Source organism: Prionailurus viverrinus, chromosome B3 (assembly GCF_022837055.1).
Source record: "Prionailurus viverrinus isolate Anna chromosome B3, UM_Priviv_1.0, whole genome shotgun sequence".
Taxonomy (NCBI): domain Eukaryota; kingdom Metazoa; phylum Chordata; class Mammalia; order Carnivora; family Felidae; genus Prionailurus; species Prionailurus viverrinus.
Window position 1 is genome coordinate 55,057,379 of NC_062566.1, and position 22,097 is coordinate 55,079,475.

Consider the following 22,097-nt stretch of genomic DNA (forward strand, 5'->3'; position numbering starts at 1 on the left):
TACAGCAAAGGAAATCATCAAAAAAATGAAAAGGCAACCTAACAATTGGAAAAGATATTTGCAAACAGTATACCTGATAAAGTGTTAGTGTCCAAATTATATAACAACCCCAAAACTTCCCCAAGTAATCCAATTAAAAATGGGCAGAGGACATGAACAGATACTTTTCCAATGACATGGAGATAGCCAACAGACCCATGAAAAGATGCTCAACATCACTAATTATCGGGGAAATGCAAATCAAAACCACAATGAGATATCACCTTATACCTGTTAGAATGACTACTATCAAAAATACAAGAAATAACAAGTATTGGCAAGGATATGGAGAAAAAGGAACCCTTGTGCACTGTTGGTCAGAATAAATTATATAGCCATTGTAGTAAACAGTATGCAGTTTCCTCAAAAAACTACAAATAGAAAAACCCTATGATCCAGTAATCCTACTAGTATTTACCCAAAGAAAATGAAAACACTAATTCAATGGGGTGCCTGAGTGGCTCAGCTGGTTAAGTCAGACTCTTGATTTCAGCTCAGGTCATGATCTTATGGTTCATGAAATCAAGCCCTGCGTGCTGCCAGCACAGAGCCTGCTTGGGATTCTCTCTCCTTCTCTCTCTGCCCTTCCCCAGCTCACACACAGGATGCTCTGTCTCTAAATAAATAAATAAACATTAAAAAAAATTACCACTAATTTGAAAAGATTTACATACCCTTATGTTCACTGCAGCATTATTTATAAAAGTGAAGATATGTAAGCAACCTAAATGTCCATTGATAAATGAACAAAGATGCGGTGTGTGTATATCCATACACACACACACACACACACACACACACACACACACACACACACAAATGGAATATTACTTAGCCATAAAAAAAGAATGAGATCTTGCCATTTGTGACAACATAGATGGACCTAGAGGATATTATGCTAAGTGAAATAAGTCAGACAAAGAAAGTGTATGATTTAAGTTACACAGCATCTAAAAAACAAATGAACAACAACAAAAAAAACCCAGAAGCAGACCCAGAGAACAAACTGGTGGTTGTCAGAGGGGTGGGGTGGGGATGAGAGAAAGGCAAAATAAATGAAGAGGAATGGCAGATACAGGCTTCTAGTAATGTAATGAATATGGGAATAAAAACAGATAAAATGTACAGCATAGAGAATATAGTCAATGGTATTGTAATAGCTGTGCAGGCTGACAGATGGTATCTATACTTGTGGTGAGCATAGCATAATATATACAGTTGTTGAATCACTGTTATACACCTAAAACTAATGTAATATTGTGTGTCAACTATACTTTAATCAAAAAACAATAATACAAAATAAAATATTTTTGCAAAGATTAAAAAATAATTAAGAGCAAATACTTACGTGCCTGGCTGGATCATCTAACCACTTTATCTAAATTAAATCATTTAACCCTCATGACAATCTTATTAGGTAGGTACTATTACTATCCCATTTCACAACTAAGGAAATTGAGGCACAAAGAAGTTAAAAAAACTTCCAAGGTCATACAAGTAGTAACAGATGGTCTGGGATTCAAACTTAAGCAGTGCAGTTCTAAAATTCCTACTCTGTACCACTTCACCCATTCTGATTGTTATAATAATCATTCATGTGTCATTTCATAAAGAATCCAGAATATTATCTCAAGCCAACATGTAAACACATTAACATTTACCTCTTCAAAAATAGCCCTTGAAAAATCCCCACAGCGTAATGTGCCATCATAGCTCAGTGAGAGTATGTGAGCCGGATTGGCAGGTGAGAAGTAAAGACAGCTAACTGGCTGACTGTGGGGTTGAAAAACATAAATTCCATCTTCTTCAGATTGGTGAGTCTGGAAGAGAGTTGAGGGCAGGGAGATAGACAAAAACTAGTGAAAAGTAGCAACACTTTCTGTCATTAAACTATTTATGTTTGTATTACATTCAGTCTTTTCTTAGTCTATAATTATACCCACCCTCCCATTCAAGAAGTCAGAACTAACAATGTCATATTATCACTAAATTACTTTTTTCTAATTTTTAATCCAACGATATTGTCACATTTATTTTAACCGTTTCCAGCTTTTGCAAACTACTTTTTCATAATGCAGAAGGGAAAAGAATTATAGTTTATTATGACTTTAGTTCATGAAATCTCAAGAAATGAGAAATCTACTCTTTATTTCACATTCAGCATAATTCCCTTCTACTAAAAACAGTATAACTACCATTACTACTTTGTCTCCTCGGTACGCTTCTATATATCATTCTCAGCACAATTTTCATAAGGTTATTTGGTCCTGGCACAAAGTGATAATTTTAAAAATACGTTATCCCCTAAATACACCATGAAAATGCATGTATTTCAATTCCACATTAATATTATTACTACTGGGGCTCCTGGGTAGCTCCATCAGTTGAACATCTGACTCTTGATTTCGGCTCAGGTCATGATCCCAGGGTCATGGGATCAAGCGCCACGTGGAACCCTGTGCTAAGTGTGGAGCCTGCTTAAGATTCTCTCTCTGTCTCTGTCTCTCTCTCTCCCTCTGCCCCTCTCCCTGCTTGTACTCTCTCTCTCTCTCTCTCTCTCAAAAAAAAAAAAAAGTAATATTATTACTTCTTCTAGGGATTATCCTTTTCACAGGTGGATTACCAACTACTAAATCATCACTTCTCAGATCTGGATAAATTATGTTACTATGCCACATGTCATAGTACGAACCAGAGCAACTATCCTCTCCAAATTTGGCTTAATCTGCTCTGAAATATTCAGGCATTTTTGTTTTCTTCTTTTTTTATTTTAAACTTAGACAAAGAATTTTTTAAAAGGAAAGGGAGGGAAAAAATTATAATCACATACACTCCTCCTCCTATCTAGAGTTAACCACTGTTAATATCCTCACGTATTTGTTTATAGTGTTTATTTTTAGAACAAAACTCTCCATTGTTATAAATAACAATACAGAAATGTAGAAAGACAATAACTATTAAAAATTACTGCAAACCGCTCTGGAAAGCAGTGTGGAGGTTCCTCAGAAAATTAAAAATAGACCTACCCTATGACCCAGCAATAGCACTGCTAGGAATTTATCCAAGGGACACAGGAGTATTGATGCATAGGGGCACTTGTACCCCGATGTTCATAGCAGCACTCTCAACAATAGCCAAATTATGGAAAGAGCCTAAATGTCCATCAACTGATGAATGGATAAAGAAATTGTGGTTTATATACACAATGGAGTACTACGTGGCAATGAGAAAAAATGAAATATGGCCTTTTGTAGCAACGTGGATGGAACTGGAGAGTGTGATGCTAAGTGAAATAAGCCATACAGAGAAAGACAGATACCATATGGTTTCACTCTTATGTGGATCCTGAGAAACTCAACAGAAACCCATGGAGGAGGGGAAGGAAAAAAAAAAAAAAAAGAGGTTAGAGTGGGAGACAGCCAAAGCATAAGAGACTGTTAAAAACTGAGAACAAACTGAGGGTTGATGGGGGGTGGGAGGGAGGGGAGGGTGGGTGATGGGTATTGAGGAGGGCACCTTTTGGGATGAGCACTGGGTGTTGTATGGAAACCAATTTGTCAATAAATTTCATATAAAAAAAAAATTACTGCAAATCCGGGGCACCTGGGTGGCTCAGTCGGTTAAGCGTCCGACTTCAGCTCAGGTCATGATCTCACGGTTCGTGAGTTCGAGCCCTGCATCGGGCTCTGTGCTGACAGCTCAGAGCCTGGAGCCTGCTTCGGATTCTGTGTCTCCCTCTCTCTCTGCCCCTCCCCTGTTCATGCTCTGTCTCTCTCTGTCTCAAAAATAAATAAAAAACATTAAAAAATTTTTTTAAAAATTACTGCAAATCCAAAGTTAGCTAAAATGATCATTAAAATACTAAGCTATCATTACAGATATCTCTGTATGTACTTAGACAAATAGAATGACAGAGAAGAAATTTAGAAAAAAATAAGACTATGCTATATATGCCATTTTTCATAGTATTAAATTAAACTATACTTCAAAGTAATAAAAGAAAATCAGGCTGAAGTAGTTTTTGAACTTCAAGCACAGCTGATCCTTGAACAATGGGTTAAGAGCACCAACCCACCATGCAGTTGAAAATCCCATGTATAACATGTGACTACCCAAAAACTTAACTACTAATAGCCTACTGTTGACCAAGATCCTCAATAACACAGTGAACTAACATATTTTATAGGTTATGCATATTATATGCTGTACTTTTACAATACAGTAAGCTAGAGAAAAGAAATGTTAATAAAATCATAAGGAAAAGAAAATACATTCATAGTACTACACTTTTTTTCAATCCCACAAGTTTATGTCATCTGTTTATAAAATAAATCATCTGTCAGTACCTGTCAATATTATCTTATATGATACAAAACACTATAGATATTATATACATATTACTAACATGACATCAAAAATAAAAACATAATATGAAAATGAAATTCATATTTATGTACAGGTACAACATTTCATGCATTGATAATGAAGTGGCAATATGGTTGCTTTATGGTAGCCTAGTGTAATCAATACAGTTGCTTCACAGTAGCCTAGCCTATACACTAATGGATTAATCCCTATAAAATTTTTATGAGATCCAGTATTACAGTTATATTCACAATGCAATATTGGAAATAGTTAAATTTTTTAAAAAATATCACTTACCTGTTTTAATAAGCTGATATGCAGTTGCTCCAATTACAAGAGAAAAAGGTATACTGTATGGTAATGTAACTCTTTGAAAGCAAAATTATAAAGAAGCTAACAAATTATTAATTTTATATTAAATAGTACTCACCTTATGCCTATGTAAGGATAGGCTATCAACTTCCATACAAGTCTTGCACATGATGTTCTACACAATGACTACTTAGGCAATGATGATGATAATGACACAAAAATGCTCATATATTTCTTGCTGTACAGTTCAAAGATTTTCACACAAAGAGACATGTATGTATACAACAGATAAGTTTATTAATTGTACAGTAGGATAATTATTTACTAAGTGGAAGTGGACCATCATAAAGGTCTTCATCTCATCATCTTCACGTTAAATACGCTAAGGAGGAAGAGGAGGGGCTCAGGGGTGATAGCAACAGAAGAGGTGGACGAGGTAGTAGAGGTAGAAGGGGAGACAGGAGAGGCAACACACTGAGTGTAACTTTATGGAATATATCATAACTTCTGTCTGGCTTGTTTTTTCATTTCTCTAAAAAGGTTTCTATATTGTACCAAAATTTCTTCCAACATTTGCTTTAGTTACAGTGCCCGTACCATAGAAGGGTCCACATCATAAAAGAAGTCAAAAGCAGTCTTGAACAATTAGAATGCTTCTGCCAGATTGTCTAATGTCAATTTATTTTCTAGCACTGCTTCAATATCTGGCACTGGTTCAGAAGAATTCCTCTCCATCAAGCACTCTTCTATTAATTCCTCTCATGGGGCATCTATTAGCTGTTGAATTCCTCCAAGATCCACATCCTGAAACCTTTCACACTAACCATTTTTGCCATAACCACAATCTCTGTCATCATTTCCTTGACTGTCTCTGTCATAAATCCTGTGAAGTCATGTACAACATCTGGACACAGTTTTCTCCAGCAGAAATTTATTCTTTCAGGCTTGACTGTTTTCATGGCTTTTTCTGTCACAATAGTGGCATCTTCAATGGTGTTATCATTCTTGATTTTCAGACGTTTTTTCTGCTGGGGTTCTCTTGGTGGTGTGGACAATCTTTTCTATAGAGTACCATGTGTAATGAGCCTTCAAATTCCTTAATGACCCCATGATCTAGAGGCTGAATTAGAGACAGTGTTTGGGGGCAACATTTTGATGCCTTGGGTTCTGGGTAGCCAGGGACATTGCCCAACATTGAAAGAACTTTAAAAGGCAGTACCTTACTGGCAAGGTACTTCCTGACCCCAGGGACAAAGCATCGGTGATCCAGAAATGGGCTCTTGTTTCCAGGACCTCCTGTTGTACAGCCAAAAAACTGGCTGCTGGTATTTATCTTTTCCCCTTGAGGGTGGGGATTAGCAGCTTTATAGAGAACAGCAGTCCTGATCACAATGTATTTGCACAGTAGAGTTAGCCTATTCCTTTGTGCCTTAAATCTGGTGCTCATTTCTCTTTCTTACTAATAAATGACCTTTGTGGCTTTTTTTTTTTTCCAGACTGCACTTTCCTCTGCATTAGAAACCAGTTCAGGCAGATATTCTTTCTCAGTATTTTTCTTAATGGTGTCTGGGAACTTGTCTTCAGTCTTGGATCAGCGGAAGCTACTTCTCCTGTTATTCTAACATTTTTAAAGCCAAACTTCTTTCTAAAATTATCAAACCATCCTTTGCTGGCATTAAATTCTCCAGATTTCTATCTTTCACCTTCCATTTACTTTGCTATATGATGACTTCAATTTTCCTCGAGTCATATCAGTTTACAGGTATGCATTTCTTAGAGCAATCCTACACCCACATAAAAGCTGCATCTTCAGATAAAAAGGTATTTTGCAAAAAGTACAAGGTTTTCACACTTGCTGGAATAGCTGCAGTAACAGCTTTACAATTTTTTTCTTTTTCTTTTTTTTTTTTTTTTTTTTTACAACAGTCCTTATGCTAGATTCATTTATCTTGAAATGCTGGGCAACTGCAGCTGCAGACCTCAATCTATAGTATTTATCAAGCAATTCAACTTTTTCCTGTACTCTCCTGAATATTCCCCAATTCTTGGGAGCACTTTCCAGAATCACTAGTGGTGCTTTGTAGGAGTCCTATAATGTTTTTCAAGGTGTACAGTATTGCACTAAACACAGTGAAAAATATGCAAGAACCCCAAGAGATCACTTTTTACTATGATACACAATTTACTAGAAAGATAAAATGTTCACATGTAGATGATTAGCATTTTAACTAGATACTTGCTATAATTAAACTCACAATAGCAATAGGATAGCTAGGAAATCATTATTAGAGTAGTACAGTAGTACAGCAGTTAATTTTCCGCAGTTACTATTTAATACCACATCTTTATGTTTGTTTACATTTCTCTCGACTGTGAATGGCACCACATATGGTCTGTAAGTGTTGAAGCTTTAATAAATTTTAACTTCTTATACTACATTTGTGTATATTTTATAGTAGTAAGTGATAAAATAGACTAGTATCTACATATATGTTATACATTCATGACATACCTTTTTCTTTATCTTTTCAATATTTCTAAGCTATGTGGTTCATCTGAAAGTTTTTTCAAGTTATCGCAAATCTCCAAAAAAATTTCAATATATTTGCTGAAAAAAAATCCATGTGTAAGTGGACCCACACAGTTCAAATTGTGTTAAGAGTCAAATGTATTTCTTTACAGGTGCTATTTCCTAAAAAGGACAAAGTAGAGGTGTTTGGGTGGCTCAGTCAGTTAAGCGTCTTTTTTAATTTTTTAAATATTTATTTAGAGAGATCACAAGTGGGGGAGGGGCAGAGAGAAGGAGAGACAGAATCCCAAGCAGCCTCCACAGCATCAGCGCAGAGCCCAATGCAGGGCTTTAACTCACCAACAGTGAGATCATGACCTGGGCTGAGATTAAGAGTCAGACATTTAACCAACTGTGCCACCTAGGCACCCCAAGCATCCAGCTCTTTGATTTTGACTCAAGTCATGAGATTAAGTCCCATGTGGGTCTCCATGCTGGGTGTGGAGCCCACTTGAGATTCTCTCTTTCCCACTCTCTAGCCCTCACTTTCTTTTTTTTTTTTTTTTTAAGAGGTGGGGGAGTATAAAACATGAAGCTGGAGTAGTCATTATGCTTTCTTATTTTTTCAACTATGTCTCAATTTTAGATATTTTCTATTGATTGAGAGCATTATTTTCATCCCTTCTCCAATCTCCCCTGTCTCCATGTCTATATTATATACTATTATTTTTATTTTGTCCAGGTTGATAACATTTATATCCAGTTCTATAAACATAATTTGTATAGCTGTTTAAGATTAGTTCTGCATTTAAATGGATTCAATGCTCATCACCAATTCTTTTGTGAAACTTCTCTGTTCCTGAATTTTTAATCCTGATTTACTCTTAATTGGCTAAGACTTACTGTGAAGTGGTTTTTTTTCCAGATGAACTCCCAGGTCTTGAATTTCTTGAGTTTTTTCACATGTGAGAATACCTACCAGCTGCCTTTAATTAGAACAATTATCTTGGGCTGCTAAGTATTCCAGGCCACACTTCCTTCCCTCAGAACCTTGTAGACATTACATGAAATGTTGCTGTAGAAAACAGAAAAGCTAGACTTCTCCCCTTGAATATAATTTTTCTGCCTAAAGAATTCTTTACCCTCTATGTTCCAAGTTTTCCTAAAACATGGTATAACATTCAATCTGCCAACTCAATTCTCTTTTCAGAAGAATTCTCTTTGGGGCCGCCTGGGTGGCTCAGTTGGTTCAGCATCCAACTTCCGCTCGGGTCACGATCTCACAGCTTGTGAGTTCGAGCCCTGCATGGGGCTCTGTGGTGACAGCTCAGAGCCTGGAGCCTGCTTCAGATTCTGTGCCTCCCTCTCTCTCTGCCCCAACCCACTCACTTTCTATCTCTGTCTCTCTCAAAAACAATAAACATTTAAAAAAATTTAAAAAAGAAGAATTCTCTTTGAATATATTTGCTGTTTCACTGTTGGGTCATCTTTGATGGTCTTCCCTTACCACTGGCTTGTCTGTGATTACCTCAAGTCTTTAATGTCTACAATTTTCAATGATGTCTATTCTGTTCCTTGCTTTTGTCTAATTTATTAGTTTCACTGATCTTCAGTTTGTTTCCTTAGTTCTGCAATATCCTTTTCCATCTCATTCTGCTGTTTTATCATCTTATCTTTAAGTATTATTTTACCAAATAATATTGTTATTAACTTGCTCCATAGCAGCACTGTCCAAAAAGAGCTTTCTAATAAGATAACAAAAATGTTATATGTATGCACTATCAACATAGTATCCACTAGCCATGTATGGCTATTAGGCACTTGAAACAAGCCTAGTGTAACTGAAGAACTGAATTTTCTATTTTAATGGATTTAAATGTAAATAGTCTCTTAGGACCTGTAGCTACTATACAAAACAGTACAGTTCCACAATTTAGAGAAACTGAAGAGAATTTTCTTTCTTGCATTGAGTTATGTTTTTCTTCTAGACCTGTCTTTGCATGCTAGGTTCTTTTGTTGTTTTTGCAGTAGTGTTTGTCTAGTTGTCATATCATTTCTTTTCATTTTCATCATGCTTGAATTGCTCTCTCCATGTTAGATGCTCTGATATAACATATTGACTCTTCCTCCCAGTATCTGATCAGTTCATTTTTTCCGCAGAAAAAGACAGGCTTTTCTGTAGCCAAGAGGAAGACAGAGGTGGATAGTTGGTTTCAGCTGAAAGAATATGCAATATTTGTTGGAATTCCTAGACTGTAATAGACTTTTGTCCATTATTCTATATATGATTTAGGGGCTCCTGGGTGGCTCAGTCAGTTAAGCATCCAACTCTTGGTTTCAGCTCACCTCATCATCTCCCAGTTCATGGGTTTGAAGCCCCATGTCAGGCTCTGCGTGGACAGCTGCAGAGCCTGCTTGGGATTCTCTGCCTCCTTCTCTCTGCCCCTCCCCTACTGTCTATCTCTCCCTCTAAAAAATGAATAAATAAGTATTAATAAGGGGGTGCCTGGGTGGCTCAGTCAGTTAAGTATCTGACTGTTAGTTTTAGCTCAGGTCATGATCTCATGGTTCATGAGTTTGAGCCCTGCATCAGGCTCTATGCCGGCAGTGCAGAGCCTGCTTTGGATTCTTTCTCCCTCTCTGTCTGCCCCTCTCTCTCTCCCTCTCTCTCTCTTTCAAATAAATACTTAAAAACAATTTTTTTAACATTTATAAGGATTTATACCACCTACCTGGCAGATTTAGTAGTAGCTTATACTACTCCCACAGACCAAGAAAATTTCCTTCATAGAGAATTAGTCCTACTTTTAACAAACTTGCCCTGTTTTCTCCCCTTTCCCCTCAGCAGCCATGTCCCTATTTCTCACTCAAAGGAGGAAAACTCTAAATACCCACTTAATGTGTTCTCTCTAGTTTTGACAACATAGGTGAAAATCATCAGGGTTTGGTCAGTTACCAATATGGATTTTGGCTGTTAAGGCAAGGTAGAAACTAAATCATGCTGTGCCCCACCCCCAGCTGAGCTACAGAATTTCTGTCCTTGGTGGCTAGTTTTTGAAGTGCACAGCATAAGTTATACTTCTTCCTTATTGCTGTAAGATTTTTTTAAAACTGATTTGACTGCTTTTTGCTCATTCTTTGGGAAATTCCAATTGCCCATTTTAATCTGAATATACCAGGTTAAAAGTGCTTTTAGGGGTGCCTGACTGGATCAGTCAACAGAGCACACAACTCTTAGTTTCAGGGTTGTGACTTCGAGCCCCATGCTGAGTATGGAGATTACTTAAAAATAAAATATTAAAAAAAAAGAGTGCTTCGGGGTGCCTGAGTGGCTCAGTCGGTTAAGCGTCCGACTTCGGCTCAGGTCACGATCTCGCGGTCCGTGAGTTCGAGCCCCGCGTCAGGCTCTGGGCTGATGGCTCAGAGCCTGGAGCCTGCTTCCGATTCTGTGTCTTCCTCTCTCTCTGCCCCTCCCCCGTTCATGCTCTGTCTCTCTCTGTCCCAAAAATAAATAAACGTTAAAAAAAATTAAAAAAAAAAAAAAAGAGTGCTTCTAACTACTTTAAACCTAATTGAATACAGGACCAGCTTGTTTTGAGCCTAGAAATGACTATCTGTGTACACTGAATTGGAATAGGAAAATTGGAAGTACAAATACCAATTCAGACCAGTATGGTAATTCTAAAACAGGACATGGGGCCCTGGCCCAACATAATGGCAGTAAGGATGGAAAGGGGCAAAAGCATTAAAGGACTTTATTAGACACAAGGAACGAGTGAGAACCCAGCTTAAAACTCTTCAATGGCTTCCTATTGCTTTTAGGATAAAAACCAAAATTCTTGGGGTGCCTGGGTGGATCAGTCAGTTAAGCATCCGACTCTTAAATTTGACTCAGGTCATGATCTCATGGTTCATGAGTTCATAGGATCAAGTCCTGTCTGAGGCTCTGTGCTGACAGTGTAGAGCCTGACTGGGATTCTCTCTCTCTCAAAACAAGTAAATAAACTTAAAAAAAATCTTATTCAAAGATAGAGATAGAGATAGAGATAGAGATAGAGATAGAGATAGAGATAGAGATAGAGATATCTGGTCTCCACCCACCTCCACAGCTTCATTCTATTCCACTCATCCCTTGTGTCTATTCCTTTGCTGTCTATGCTCCAGCTACACAAGCAATTTTTCAGGTCTTTAAAAGTATCAGATAGGCCTCCTCCTGCTGCAGGTCCTTGACATGCTGTTCCCTTGTCTGAAATATTCTTTCCCTTTTCTTTACTTGGTCTATTGCTACTTAGCTTTCAAATCTCATCTCAATTCTCAGTTCCTCAGGGAAGGTTTCTTTCCCTGATCCTCCACATTAGGCCAGCCCCCTGTCATTAACACTACTTTCCTTCAGTCCATTAAACACACTATATAATTCATTCCACTTATCAAATATGTAATTACATACTTGGCCATTATTCATTAATGCTGCATTTGCCACTAAATTCTAAACTGTAAGAGGGCAGAGACAATTTTTGCTCACAAATATCTAATATCTGGGGAATCATTAGAATATTACTCAGCACAAAATAATAAATGTGGAAACAATGAATAAATGGGTGAATGGGTAACTGAATAAACGGTAACAACTTTTGATTCTAGATGCAACTAGGAATCTGAAAGAAAGTTAAGAGGAAAAACAGGGGGTGTCAAGGCAATTCAATGGGGAAAGGATAGTCTTTTCAATAAATGACAACTGGATATTCATATCCAAAAAAGTAAACTTGGGCCCTTACCTCACACCATATATAAAAAATAACTCAAATATTATCTCACGCCAGTCAGAGTGGCTAAAATGAGCAAATCAGGAGACTAGAGATGCTAGAGAGAATGTGGAGAAACGGGAACCCTTTTGCACTGTTGGGAATGCAAACTGGTGCAACCACTCTGGAAAACAGTGTGGAGGTTCCTCAAAAAATCAAAAATAGATCTACCCTATGACCCAGCAATAGCACTGCTAGGAATTTACCCAAGGGATATAGGAGTGCTGATGCACAGGGGCACTTGTACCCCAATGTTTACAGCAGCACTTTCAACAATAGCCAAATTACAGAAAGAGCCTAAATGTCCATCAACTGATGAATGGATAAAGAAGTTGTGGTTTATATATACAATGGAATACTACTTGGCAATGAGGAAGAATGAAATATGGCCTTTTGTAGCAACGTGGATGGAACTGGAGAGTGTTATGCTAAGTGAAATAAGTCATACAGACAAAGACAGATACCATATGTTTTCACTCTTATGTGGATCCTGAGAAACTTAACAGAAGACCATGGGGGAGGGGAAGGGGAAAAAAAGAGTTACAGAGAGGGAAGGAGGAAAACCATGAGAGACTCTTAAAAAGTGAGAATAAACTGAGGGTTGATGGGGGGTGGGAGGGAGGGGACAGTGGGTGATGGGCATTGAGGAGGGCACCTGTTGGGATGAGCTGGGTGTTGTATGGAAACCAATTTGACAATAAATTTCATATTTTAAAAAAAAGAACTCAAGACGAATCACCAAACTAAATGTGAAAGCACATACTATAAAATTTTTAGAAAAAAACAGGAAAAACTCTTTAAGGCTTGAAGCTAGAGAAAGATTTCTTAAATATGACACCAAAAGCACAATCCATTTAAAATTTTTCGTAAACTGGATATCATCTTTTGCACTTCAAAAGACAGCATAAAGGAAATGAAGAAAAGCCAAAAACTACCAGAAATATTTGCAAAACACATCTGATAAAGAATTTGTATCTAGGATTTACAAACTCATAATTCAATAAGACAAACAACCTAATAAAACATTAATAAAAGGGACACCTGGGTGGCTCAGTCGGTTAAGTGTCCACTTCAGCTCAGGTCATGATCTCATGGTTCGTGGATTCAAGCCCCAAGTCAGGCTTTGTGCTGACAGCTCAGAGCCTAGAGCTTGCTTTGGATTCTCTCTCTCTCTCTCTCTCTCTCTCTCTCTCTCTCTCTGCACCTCTCCCCCGCTCACACTCTGTCTCTGTCTCTCTCTCAAAAATAAACATTAAAAAAAATTTTTTAATTGATAAAAGATTTGAATAGCCATTTTATCAAAGATATCCAAACGGCATGAAAAGAGGCTCAACATTAGTCATTAGTCATATGCATCAAAACCACAATGAGATACCACTTCACACCCACCAGAAAGGCTATAATCAAAATGACATAAAATAATAAACATTGCTGAGCATGGGGGGAAATTGGAACCCTCATATTGCTGGTGGGAATATAAAATGATACAATCGTTTGGAAAGAAGTTTGGTAGTTCCTCAAAATGTTAACTAGTTGCCATATGACCCAGAACTCTGTCCCTGGATATCTACCCAAGAGAAATTAAAACACATTTCCAAACAAAAATGTGTACACAAATGTTTATACTAGCATTATTCAGAATAGCCAAAAAGTGGAAACAACCCAAATGTCTATCAAGTGATAAAATGAATCAACAAAATGTGGTATAGTCAAACAATGGAGTATTGTTCAACAATTAAAAAAGAATGAAATACTGATACATACCAAAACATAAATGAACCTTGAAAACATTACGCTAAGAGAAAGAAATCAACATAAAAGACCACATATTGTATGATTCTATTTATATGATATGTCCAAAAAGGTCAAATTTAAGAAGATGTCCCTGGGTATAAGGGTAATTAACTGGGGGATTAAATGTAATTAGCCAATAGGAATCTTCTAGGAATGACAAAAATGTTTTAAGGCTGGAGGGTGAAGTTACACAACTCACTAAACCTATTAAAAATCACTGGGTTGGGGCACCTGGGTGGCTCCATTGGTTAAGCATGACTTTGGCTCTGGTCATGATCTCACAGTTCGTGGGTTCAAACCCTACAGCAGGCTCTGTGCTGACAGCTCAGAGCCTGGAGCCTGCTTCGGATTCTGTATCTCCCTCTTTCTCTGCTCTTCCCCTGCTTGTGCCCTGTCTCCCACTCTCTAAAAAATATCTATTAAAACAATTTTTTTTAAATCATTAAGTTGTACTTTGAAATATGTGAATTTTGTAATATCTAAATTACACTTTGATAAAGTTAATTTTTTAAAAAAATTAGAGAGTTGGGGCATGAGCACAGGGCAGCAAAAGTACTAGGTTTTAGACTTGCTCAAGCTGTTAATGTGACACAGCCAAAGATGTGGGAAATTTAGAAAGTTGTTAAGGATACCAGACTATACGGGGCACCTGTGTGGCTCAGTCGGTTAAGTGTCTGACTTCAGCTCAGGTCATGATCTCACGGCTTGTAGGTTCAAGCCCCACAATGGGCTCTGTGCTGATAGACCAGAGTCTGGAGCCTGCTTCAGATTCTGTGTCTCCCTCTCTCTCTGCCCCTCCCTCGCTCTCTCTCTCTCTCTCTCTCAAAAATAAACATTAAAAAAAAAAAAAAAAAAAAAAGGATACCGGACTATAGAGACATAGTAATACAGATTTTGAAGTCACCAGGAAAGACATGACAAAGGGACTTTTCTACATATCTTCAACTCTGTACAGATTGATCTACCCTGAAAAGATCTTCACTTGACTATACTAATTCTCTATTTTTCCTTTTCAAAGTTCTTCTACCAATGGTATTTATCCACTGTTTTCATTTCTTCCACTACCCCATTATTTTTTATTCTCTCAAAGTCTGTGTTCCTTACCTCTTTTTTGAAGCTACTCTCTCAACTCACTAATGGTACCCCATTTTCAAAACCAATGGCCTTTTCTCTGCTTTCATTCTTTTTAACTTCTCTACAAGAAGCCCTGTCAAACTCCAATCCTTAAAACTCATCTCTTAGCTTGTACAACTTTATACTATTCTTAGTCCTCTTCCCACTTCTCTTCTATTTCATTTACCAGATACTTTTACCTCCTACCCTCACTCACACCTTATCAAAATAAGGAAGAACCTTTTCTCCCAAAACAAGAGAGAACTTGGTTTTTATTTCTCTCTTCTTCTCACAAAATCTGTTAAGAAACAGGTCTTTGTTCTACTTTCCCAATTAAAAAATAAATTCAGAGAACGTTAACTTGGCTTTTCTCAATTTTGTAACTATCAAAAGCAATTCATGCAGAATTATACGTACAATGAGTGGAATTCAGTATCTGTTTGTGACTCATAAAAAAATGAATGGGATCATCCTAAGCATATCCCTGAAAAGATACTTTTTCCCACTTGGAAACTGTATTTTAAACATAAGTATAAAACTAAGAACTTTGTATGATTTTTTCATATATACATTTAAAGTTGTAACAGAGTTTCCTGGCAGTTAATTTATGTCCCAGTTACTAATGATATTCAAACTAAAAATTTTAAAGTTCTAGAAAGCCAACTAAAATTTCCCCAGATTTCTAATGTCTGGAATCACAAAGCACAAAACTATAAATCTCAAGTAACATCTACAAACACATGGCTCTAGGCTATTCTCCTGTAGACTATTTGTTTCAGTCAAACTTTATTGTCTTCAAAAAATTAGTAATAACTTACCAAATCCCAAAGTCCAACTTGCCCAGATTTGGCCCCAGCTGCCACCAAAGTTCTAATTTCTGATGGGTGGAGAGCCACAGAGAGTATTGGGCCTTTGGTAACTTTATGAACAGTATCTTCATTAATGACCATGCCATTTAAATTGGCTTTATAGCTGAGAAAACAAATAAATTTTAGAAGTACAGCCAATCAATAGTGAAAATAACTAAAACATAACTCAAAAAAAAAGAAAAGAAAAAAGACACAGTAAATAAATAGTTAACCTCCTAGTAACCAAGGAAATCAAATTAAAAAATGGGATACTATTCTTCACTTATAAAAGGTAGCAGGCTGCAGTCAAACATATACATTCATTAATAGTGCTAGTGGCAGAGTAATTCCACATAAAATTTTCAGAAGAAAAAAAAAGATTTCAGAAAACAATTCAGCAATGTATGTCCATAATATTTGACTCAGTAATCTCACTTCTGGAATCTACCCTAAAGAACTAACACACTATCACATTTAAACACAAACACATATATAACTAAATACACAACTAAACACATAAAACTAAATTGAAAATAATTCCAGGGGCACCTGGGTGGCTCAGTCGATTAAGCATCCAATTATTGCTTTCGGCTCAGGTCATGATCTCACTATTTATGAGACTGAGCCCTACATCAGGCTCTGCACTGGCAGTGCAGAGCCTGCTTGGGATTGTCTCTCTCCGTCTATCTCTATATTTATTAAATAAATTTTAAATAAAAAGAAAAAAAAAGAATTCTAAATATCAGGAGAGGAAGAAGAGGTTAAGTAAATGCCACCTACTAAAAAATATGCAATTAGTCAATAAATTTAAAGACTTTAATAAATGTAACTATGTTAAAGAAAAAGCAGAATATAAATGTGTATATACATTAGAACATAATAAACTAAAAATGTATGTGTATTCATTCATTTATTGAACAATGAGTGAATACATATTAAGTGCCAGGCACCATTTTGGTTACTGAAACAAAATCCCTGCACTCATGAAGCTTATATCATAATGGTATTACATATGGCAATACCTGAAAGGAAACATACAAAAACAACAGTTGTTAGGTGGAAATATTATGGGTATTTTTTCCACCTCATTTTCAAAACCTCCTGTAATGGTATATAGTCTGTATAACTTAAAGATTTCAGAAAATATAAAACAAAGACAAGGCATTTCAACTCACTTTTTAATGCTAGATAACTCCTTCTCAGTGTTCTTAATACTTGTCTGCAACAATGAAAGAGACCAAAGTACTAAGTTAATATGTAAACTGAAATTTCCTTAACAGATAATTCTCAAAGCTATAAGCCCTCCCAAGTGATACCTTGCTCACTTCTGCCCAAGTCTGTAGGAATCCTTTAAACAGGTCGTTGTCATCATCTCGATTTTCAGGAGTCATTTCTAAAGGCCCAGGAGGTAACAAAGGCTGTTTGAAAAAATAAGAAAATCAAGAATAAAATGAGAAATAAAAAGGTTGATTGACTCTTTCTCTGCCCTGGAATGTTTTTCACTACTTTACTTTTGATACCAACAACATAGGTGACACATCAACAGTATTCAAAAATAATGTTCAATGAATGATTGCCAGGTATCCTGTAAGCTAATAATATATATTATCCCATTTAATACTCACAATAATCTAGTGAATGAGATACCACATTTTAAAGAAATTATAATGAAACTTAGAGAAGTTACCTTGTCCAAAGTTACACTGCCAAAAGAGGAGTTGACAGGAATTGGTTCAGAACAGTTCAATTTGTTACTCAGTTATTATTCTATGCCAGTGGGTTTTTTTAAGTTTATTTATTTATTTTTGAAAGAGAGAGAGAACGTGCACACTCAAGCGTGCCCGTGAGGGGAGGTCCAGAGAGAGAGAGAGAATCCCAAGCAGGCACTGCGCTGTCAGTGCAGAGCCCAATTCAGGGCTCAATCCTACAAACCATGAGATCATGACCTGAACTGAAACCAAGAGTTGGACCCTCAACCAACAGAGCCACCCAGGCACCCTGCCAGTGTTTTTTTATTTTTTTATTTTTATTTATTTTTTTTTTTTAATTTTTTTTTTAACATTTATTTATTTTTGAGACAGAGAGAGAGCATGAACAGGGGAGGGTCAGAGAAAGAGGGAGACACAGAATCTGAAACAGGCTCCAGGCTCTGAGCTGCCAGCACAGAGCCCGACACGGGGCTCGAACCCACGGACCGTGAGATCATGACCTGAGCCGAAGTCGGATGCTTAACCAACTGAGCCACCCAAGCACCCCTGCCAGTGTTTTTTTAAATCCTAGGTTGTAACCCATGGATGGTGAAATCATTTCAATATGTTAAAACAAACAATGTTTTCACGAACGACAAAAGAATAGAGTCAAAAAGACAAAATATACATCACATGCAGTAAGTTTAAGTATCATTTCACAAAAGTTCTGCTTTAGCTGTGTGGAATGAGTTCAATGTAAATACATTTATCATGAGTGAAACTTCAGGAAAATTGGAAAGCTACTCTTCCCAAGTATCTTAATTTGCAATTAGCTCCCAAAGCACCAGTCTAATTAGTGCTATCTTCCAATTTAGAATTAAGCACTTAGATATAAAGTATTAAAAACCATAGGTGTTCTTGAATAAAAAACATAATTATAATCTGATTTAGACAATAAACTTCGTAAATAAAACTCTACTCACTAAAAGTACAAAGTTATACCACAGCAAAGGGCTATCACTATTATAACATATTATTTATTATTAATAACATTAATACTACCATTTATTGATTACTTACTAAGCCCTTAACACAACAGAAGAAACTTTACAGATACTATTTCACTTAACCCCCTCAACACCCCTTTGAAGTTTCTATACTATTACCACTTTAAATATGGGGAAATGGGCTCAGAAAGGTTAAGTAATTTATCCACAATTCCACTGCAGGTAAGCTTGCAGAAATATAGAATCCAAACTAGTTTGTATGACTTTGAAATCTTAATCATTAAACTATAAACATCAGTAGTAAATTAATGAAGCACGGGGGCACCTGGTTGGTTAAGTATCTGACTCTTGATTTAGGCTCAGGTCATGATCTCACGGTTCATGAGATCCAGCCCCACATCAGGCTCTGCACAGACAGCTCTGACAGTGAAAGTAGGCTTGGGATTCTCTCTCTCTGCCTCCCTCCCACTCACACTCTCTCTCTCCCTCTCAAAATAAATAAACATTTTTTAAATTAAGTAAAAATTGAACCTAAGTTAATGACTTTTTAATCTAGTTTCAAACACTTCAAATTTTTCACTATTTTATTGAGTAACATATTGTTTTTGCACTTTCTTACATTTTCATCTGCTATTAATGTCGGCTGGGTTGGGGTTGCTGGTAATGACACTCCTGAAGGATCTACTTTTAGTAATCTCATTGACCTTCTACATCCAGTCCCATTTTCTCTCTTCTTAGGCATTTTTCTAAGGGAATGGGGAAAAAACTCAAGTTATAAAACAGTTACATGTACTCACTAATATTAAGGAGGTAACTTTTAGGAATGTATGTCACAGATACACTCACACATTACAAGGATGTATGCCATGACTACAATGACTTTAACTGGGCACTTATGACTTTTCATGCTTTTAAATAAAATCATAGATGTTCATCATGAGGAGGTGAGAGGTGTTAAAATAAATTATAACATACATCTCTAACAGAATAATATGCAACCATAAGAAAATTGAAATAGTTCTTTGCATGATGATACGACATGAACTCTTAAGATGTAAGAAACAAAAACAAGGTCCACTACATGTTGAATATGCTTCAACATATTTGTTTTTTTAGAAAAAGGTTGGGGCGCCTGGGTGGCGCAGTCGGTTAAGCGTCCGACTTCAGCCAGGTCACGATCTCGCGGTCCGTGAGTTCGAGCCCCGCATCAGGCTCTGGGCTGATGGCTCAGAGCCTGGAGCCTGTTTCCGATTCTGTGTCTCCCTCTCTCTCTGCCCCTCCCCCGTTCATGCTCTGTCTCTCTCTGTCCCAAAAATAAATAAACGTTGAAAAAAAAAATTAAAAAAAAAAAAGAAAAAGGTTATGTACACACATACATTTTTACATGCTAAGATTATCTATGGAAGAATATACATGAAACTATTAATAGTGGTTTCTTCTAGGGAGAAGGCCAGAAGAACTAAGGTCTAAAATGGAAAAGAGATTTAAATGTTTCATTGCATTTCCATCCAAACAGTTTACTTTTTAAAATCATATAAATACACTGCTTTTTTATGCACTATTTTTTCATTTTAAAAAAGTAGTTCAGAACTTCCAGTTTCAAGTTCCACATATAAGGAGCTTGAAAGTCATCATTCTGTCTTTTCAAGTAAAAATCTGAACAGATTAAAAAATCAACAACTCTTCTAGGTTCCTTACAAGGCAAGGACACAGTACAAACTGCTGACCTCAATACTGGAGAGAGAGAAATACAAGGAGTCATGGCTTACTGGAATGGAAAGTCAAGAACAGAAACCACAATGGGAACCAGTACAAAGGTAGGAAAACCTGAACTGTAATTACCCAATTGATGGGGGCTCAGTGTGGACAAAAACCTGCACATGAGTCTTTATAGAAGCTTTATTCAGAACAGTCAAAACTGGGAAGCAGCCAAGATGTTCTCCACTAATTGAACAAATAAACTACAACACATCCAGACAATGGAATATTATTCAGCACAAAAAAAGAAATGAACTATCAAGCCATGCAAAGACATGGAGGAAAACTAATTGCATAATACTAAGAGAAAGAAGTCAATTTGAAAGGCTACATACTGTATGATCCCAAATACACCACATTCTGTTAAAGGCAAAACTACAGAGACAAAAAGATACGTAACTGCCACATTTGAGGGTGGTAAGGTAATGAAGAAAGAGAACACAGGTAGTAAAAATACTCTATATATTGGGGCACCTGTGTGACTCAGTCAGTTAAGCATCTGACTTTGGCTCAGGTCATGATCTTGCAGTTCGTGAGTTTGAACTTGCATATCTTGCATATCATGATCTTGCTTGGGATTCTCTCTCTCTGCCCCTTCCCCACTTGCATGACTCTCTCCTTCTCTCAGAATGAATGGATAAACTTTAAAAGATATGTATGTGGGGCGCCTGGGTGGCGCAGTCGGTTAAGCGTCCGGCTTCAGCTAGGTCACGATCTCGCGGTCCGTGAGTTCAAGCCCCGCATCAGGCTCTGGGCTAATGGCTCAGAGCCTGGAGCCTGTTTCCGATTCTGTGTCTCCCTCTCTCTCTGCCCCTCCCCCGTTCATGCTCTGTCTCTCTCTGTCCCAAAAATAAATAAAAAACGTTTAAAAAAAATTTTTTTAATTAAAAAAATAAAAAAAATAAAAGATGTATGTGTGTGTGTGTGTATTATAAAGATGGATATGTCGTTATACATTTGTACAAACCTATACAATGTACAAAACCATGAGTGAATTGTAAGACAAACAATGGACTTTAGTTAATTATAATGTATCAGTGTAGATTCATCCTTGGTAACAAATGTACCACTCTGCTGAATGATGTTGATAATGGGAGAGTTTATGCATGTGTGGGAGCAGAAGAATATATGGGCAATCTTTGTACCTTTCTCTCAATTTTACTGTGAAGCAATTCTTTAAAAATTCAGTCTTAAAAAATACCTTCAAGGGAGACCACCCCCACTATTTTGAGAGATTTACATCCAGGAGCTTGACTAGGTCTTCAGTAAATATGAGAAAAATCTCTTCATGCTTCCCAGAGGGGGAAGGGAAAAAGAACTACTCTGAAATACTCCTGCCCTTAGGAGAACAAGTTAACCAGAGCCTAACCTGCTAGAGTATTATCAGAGTCTACCCTGAGAGAAAGGAAATACCCAACTCCTGCCCACTTTTAGCATCCTCTCCCAACCAAAGTGGGGTGGGGGGAGGAAACAAACTAAAACACTTGTGAAGTTCACTGTTAAGAGATACAGGTGTGCTAAATGACTGAGACCTAATCACAGGACTATAGAATGCTTTCTCTCCCCTCTCACACATTACTAATGACCAATTTACAAACTTCCTTTTTCCTCATACATATCATGTCCAGCTATCAAGAAAAAATCACAAGGCACAATGAAAAACAACATAATTTAAAGAGATAGAGCAAGCTTCAGAACCATATATGGCAGGAATGTTGGAATTATCTGAACAGGAATTTAAAACAACTATGATTGATACACTAAGGGCTCTAACACATTTTAAAAAAAAAAAAAAATACCATGCAAGATAGGCAATGTAAGAAGAGAGATGGAAATCCTAAGAAAGAACCAAAAGAAATGCT

General features: G+C 36.9%; 1 protein-coding gene across 8 annotated transcripts in view; it reads right to left on the reverse strand.

The window, feature by feature from the left end:
* WDR76 (WD repeat domain 76) overlaps positions 1-22,097 on the reverse strand; it is a 64,030-nt gene that overhangs the window by 18,396 nt on the left and 23,537 nt on the right. For all 8 annotated transcript variants that reach the window (XM_047861685.1, XM_047861682.1, XM_047861681.1 and 5 more), the window contains 5 exons: positions 19,097-19,223; positions 17,099-17,200; positions 16,958-17,001; positions 15,753-15,906; positions 1,701-1,859 (listed from right to left, as the gene is read on the reverse strand). In XM_047861685.1, the coding sequence (XP_047717641.1) occupies positions 1,701-1,859; positions 15,753-15,906; positions 16,958-17,001; positions 17,099-17,200; positions 19,097-19,223 (586 nt within the window). The remainder of the gene's footprint in view (positions 1-1,700; positions 1,860-15,752; positions 15,907-16,957; positions 17,002-17,098; positions 17,201-19,096; positions 19,224-22,097) is intronic.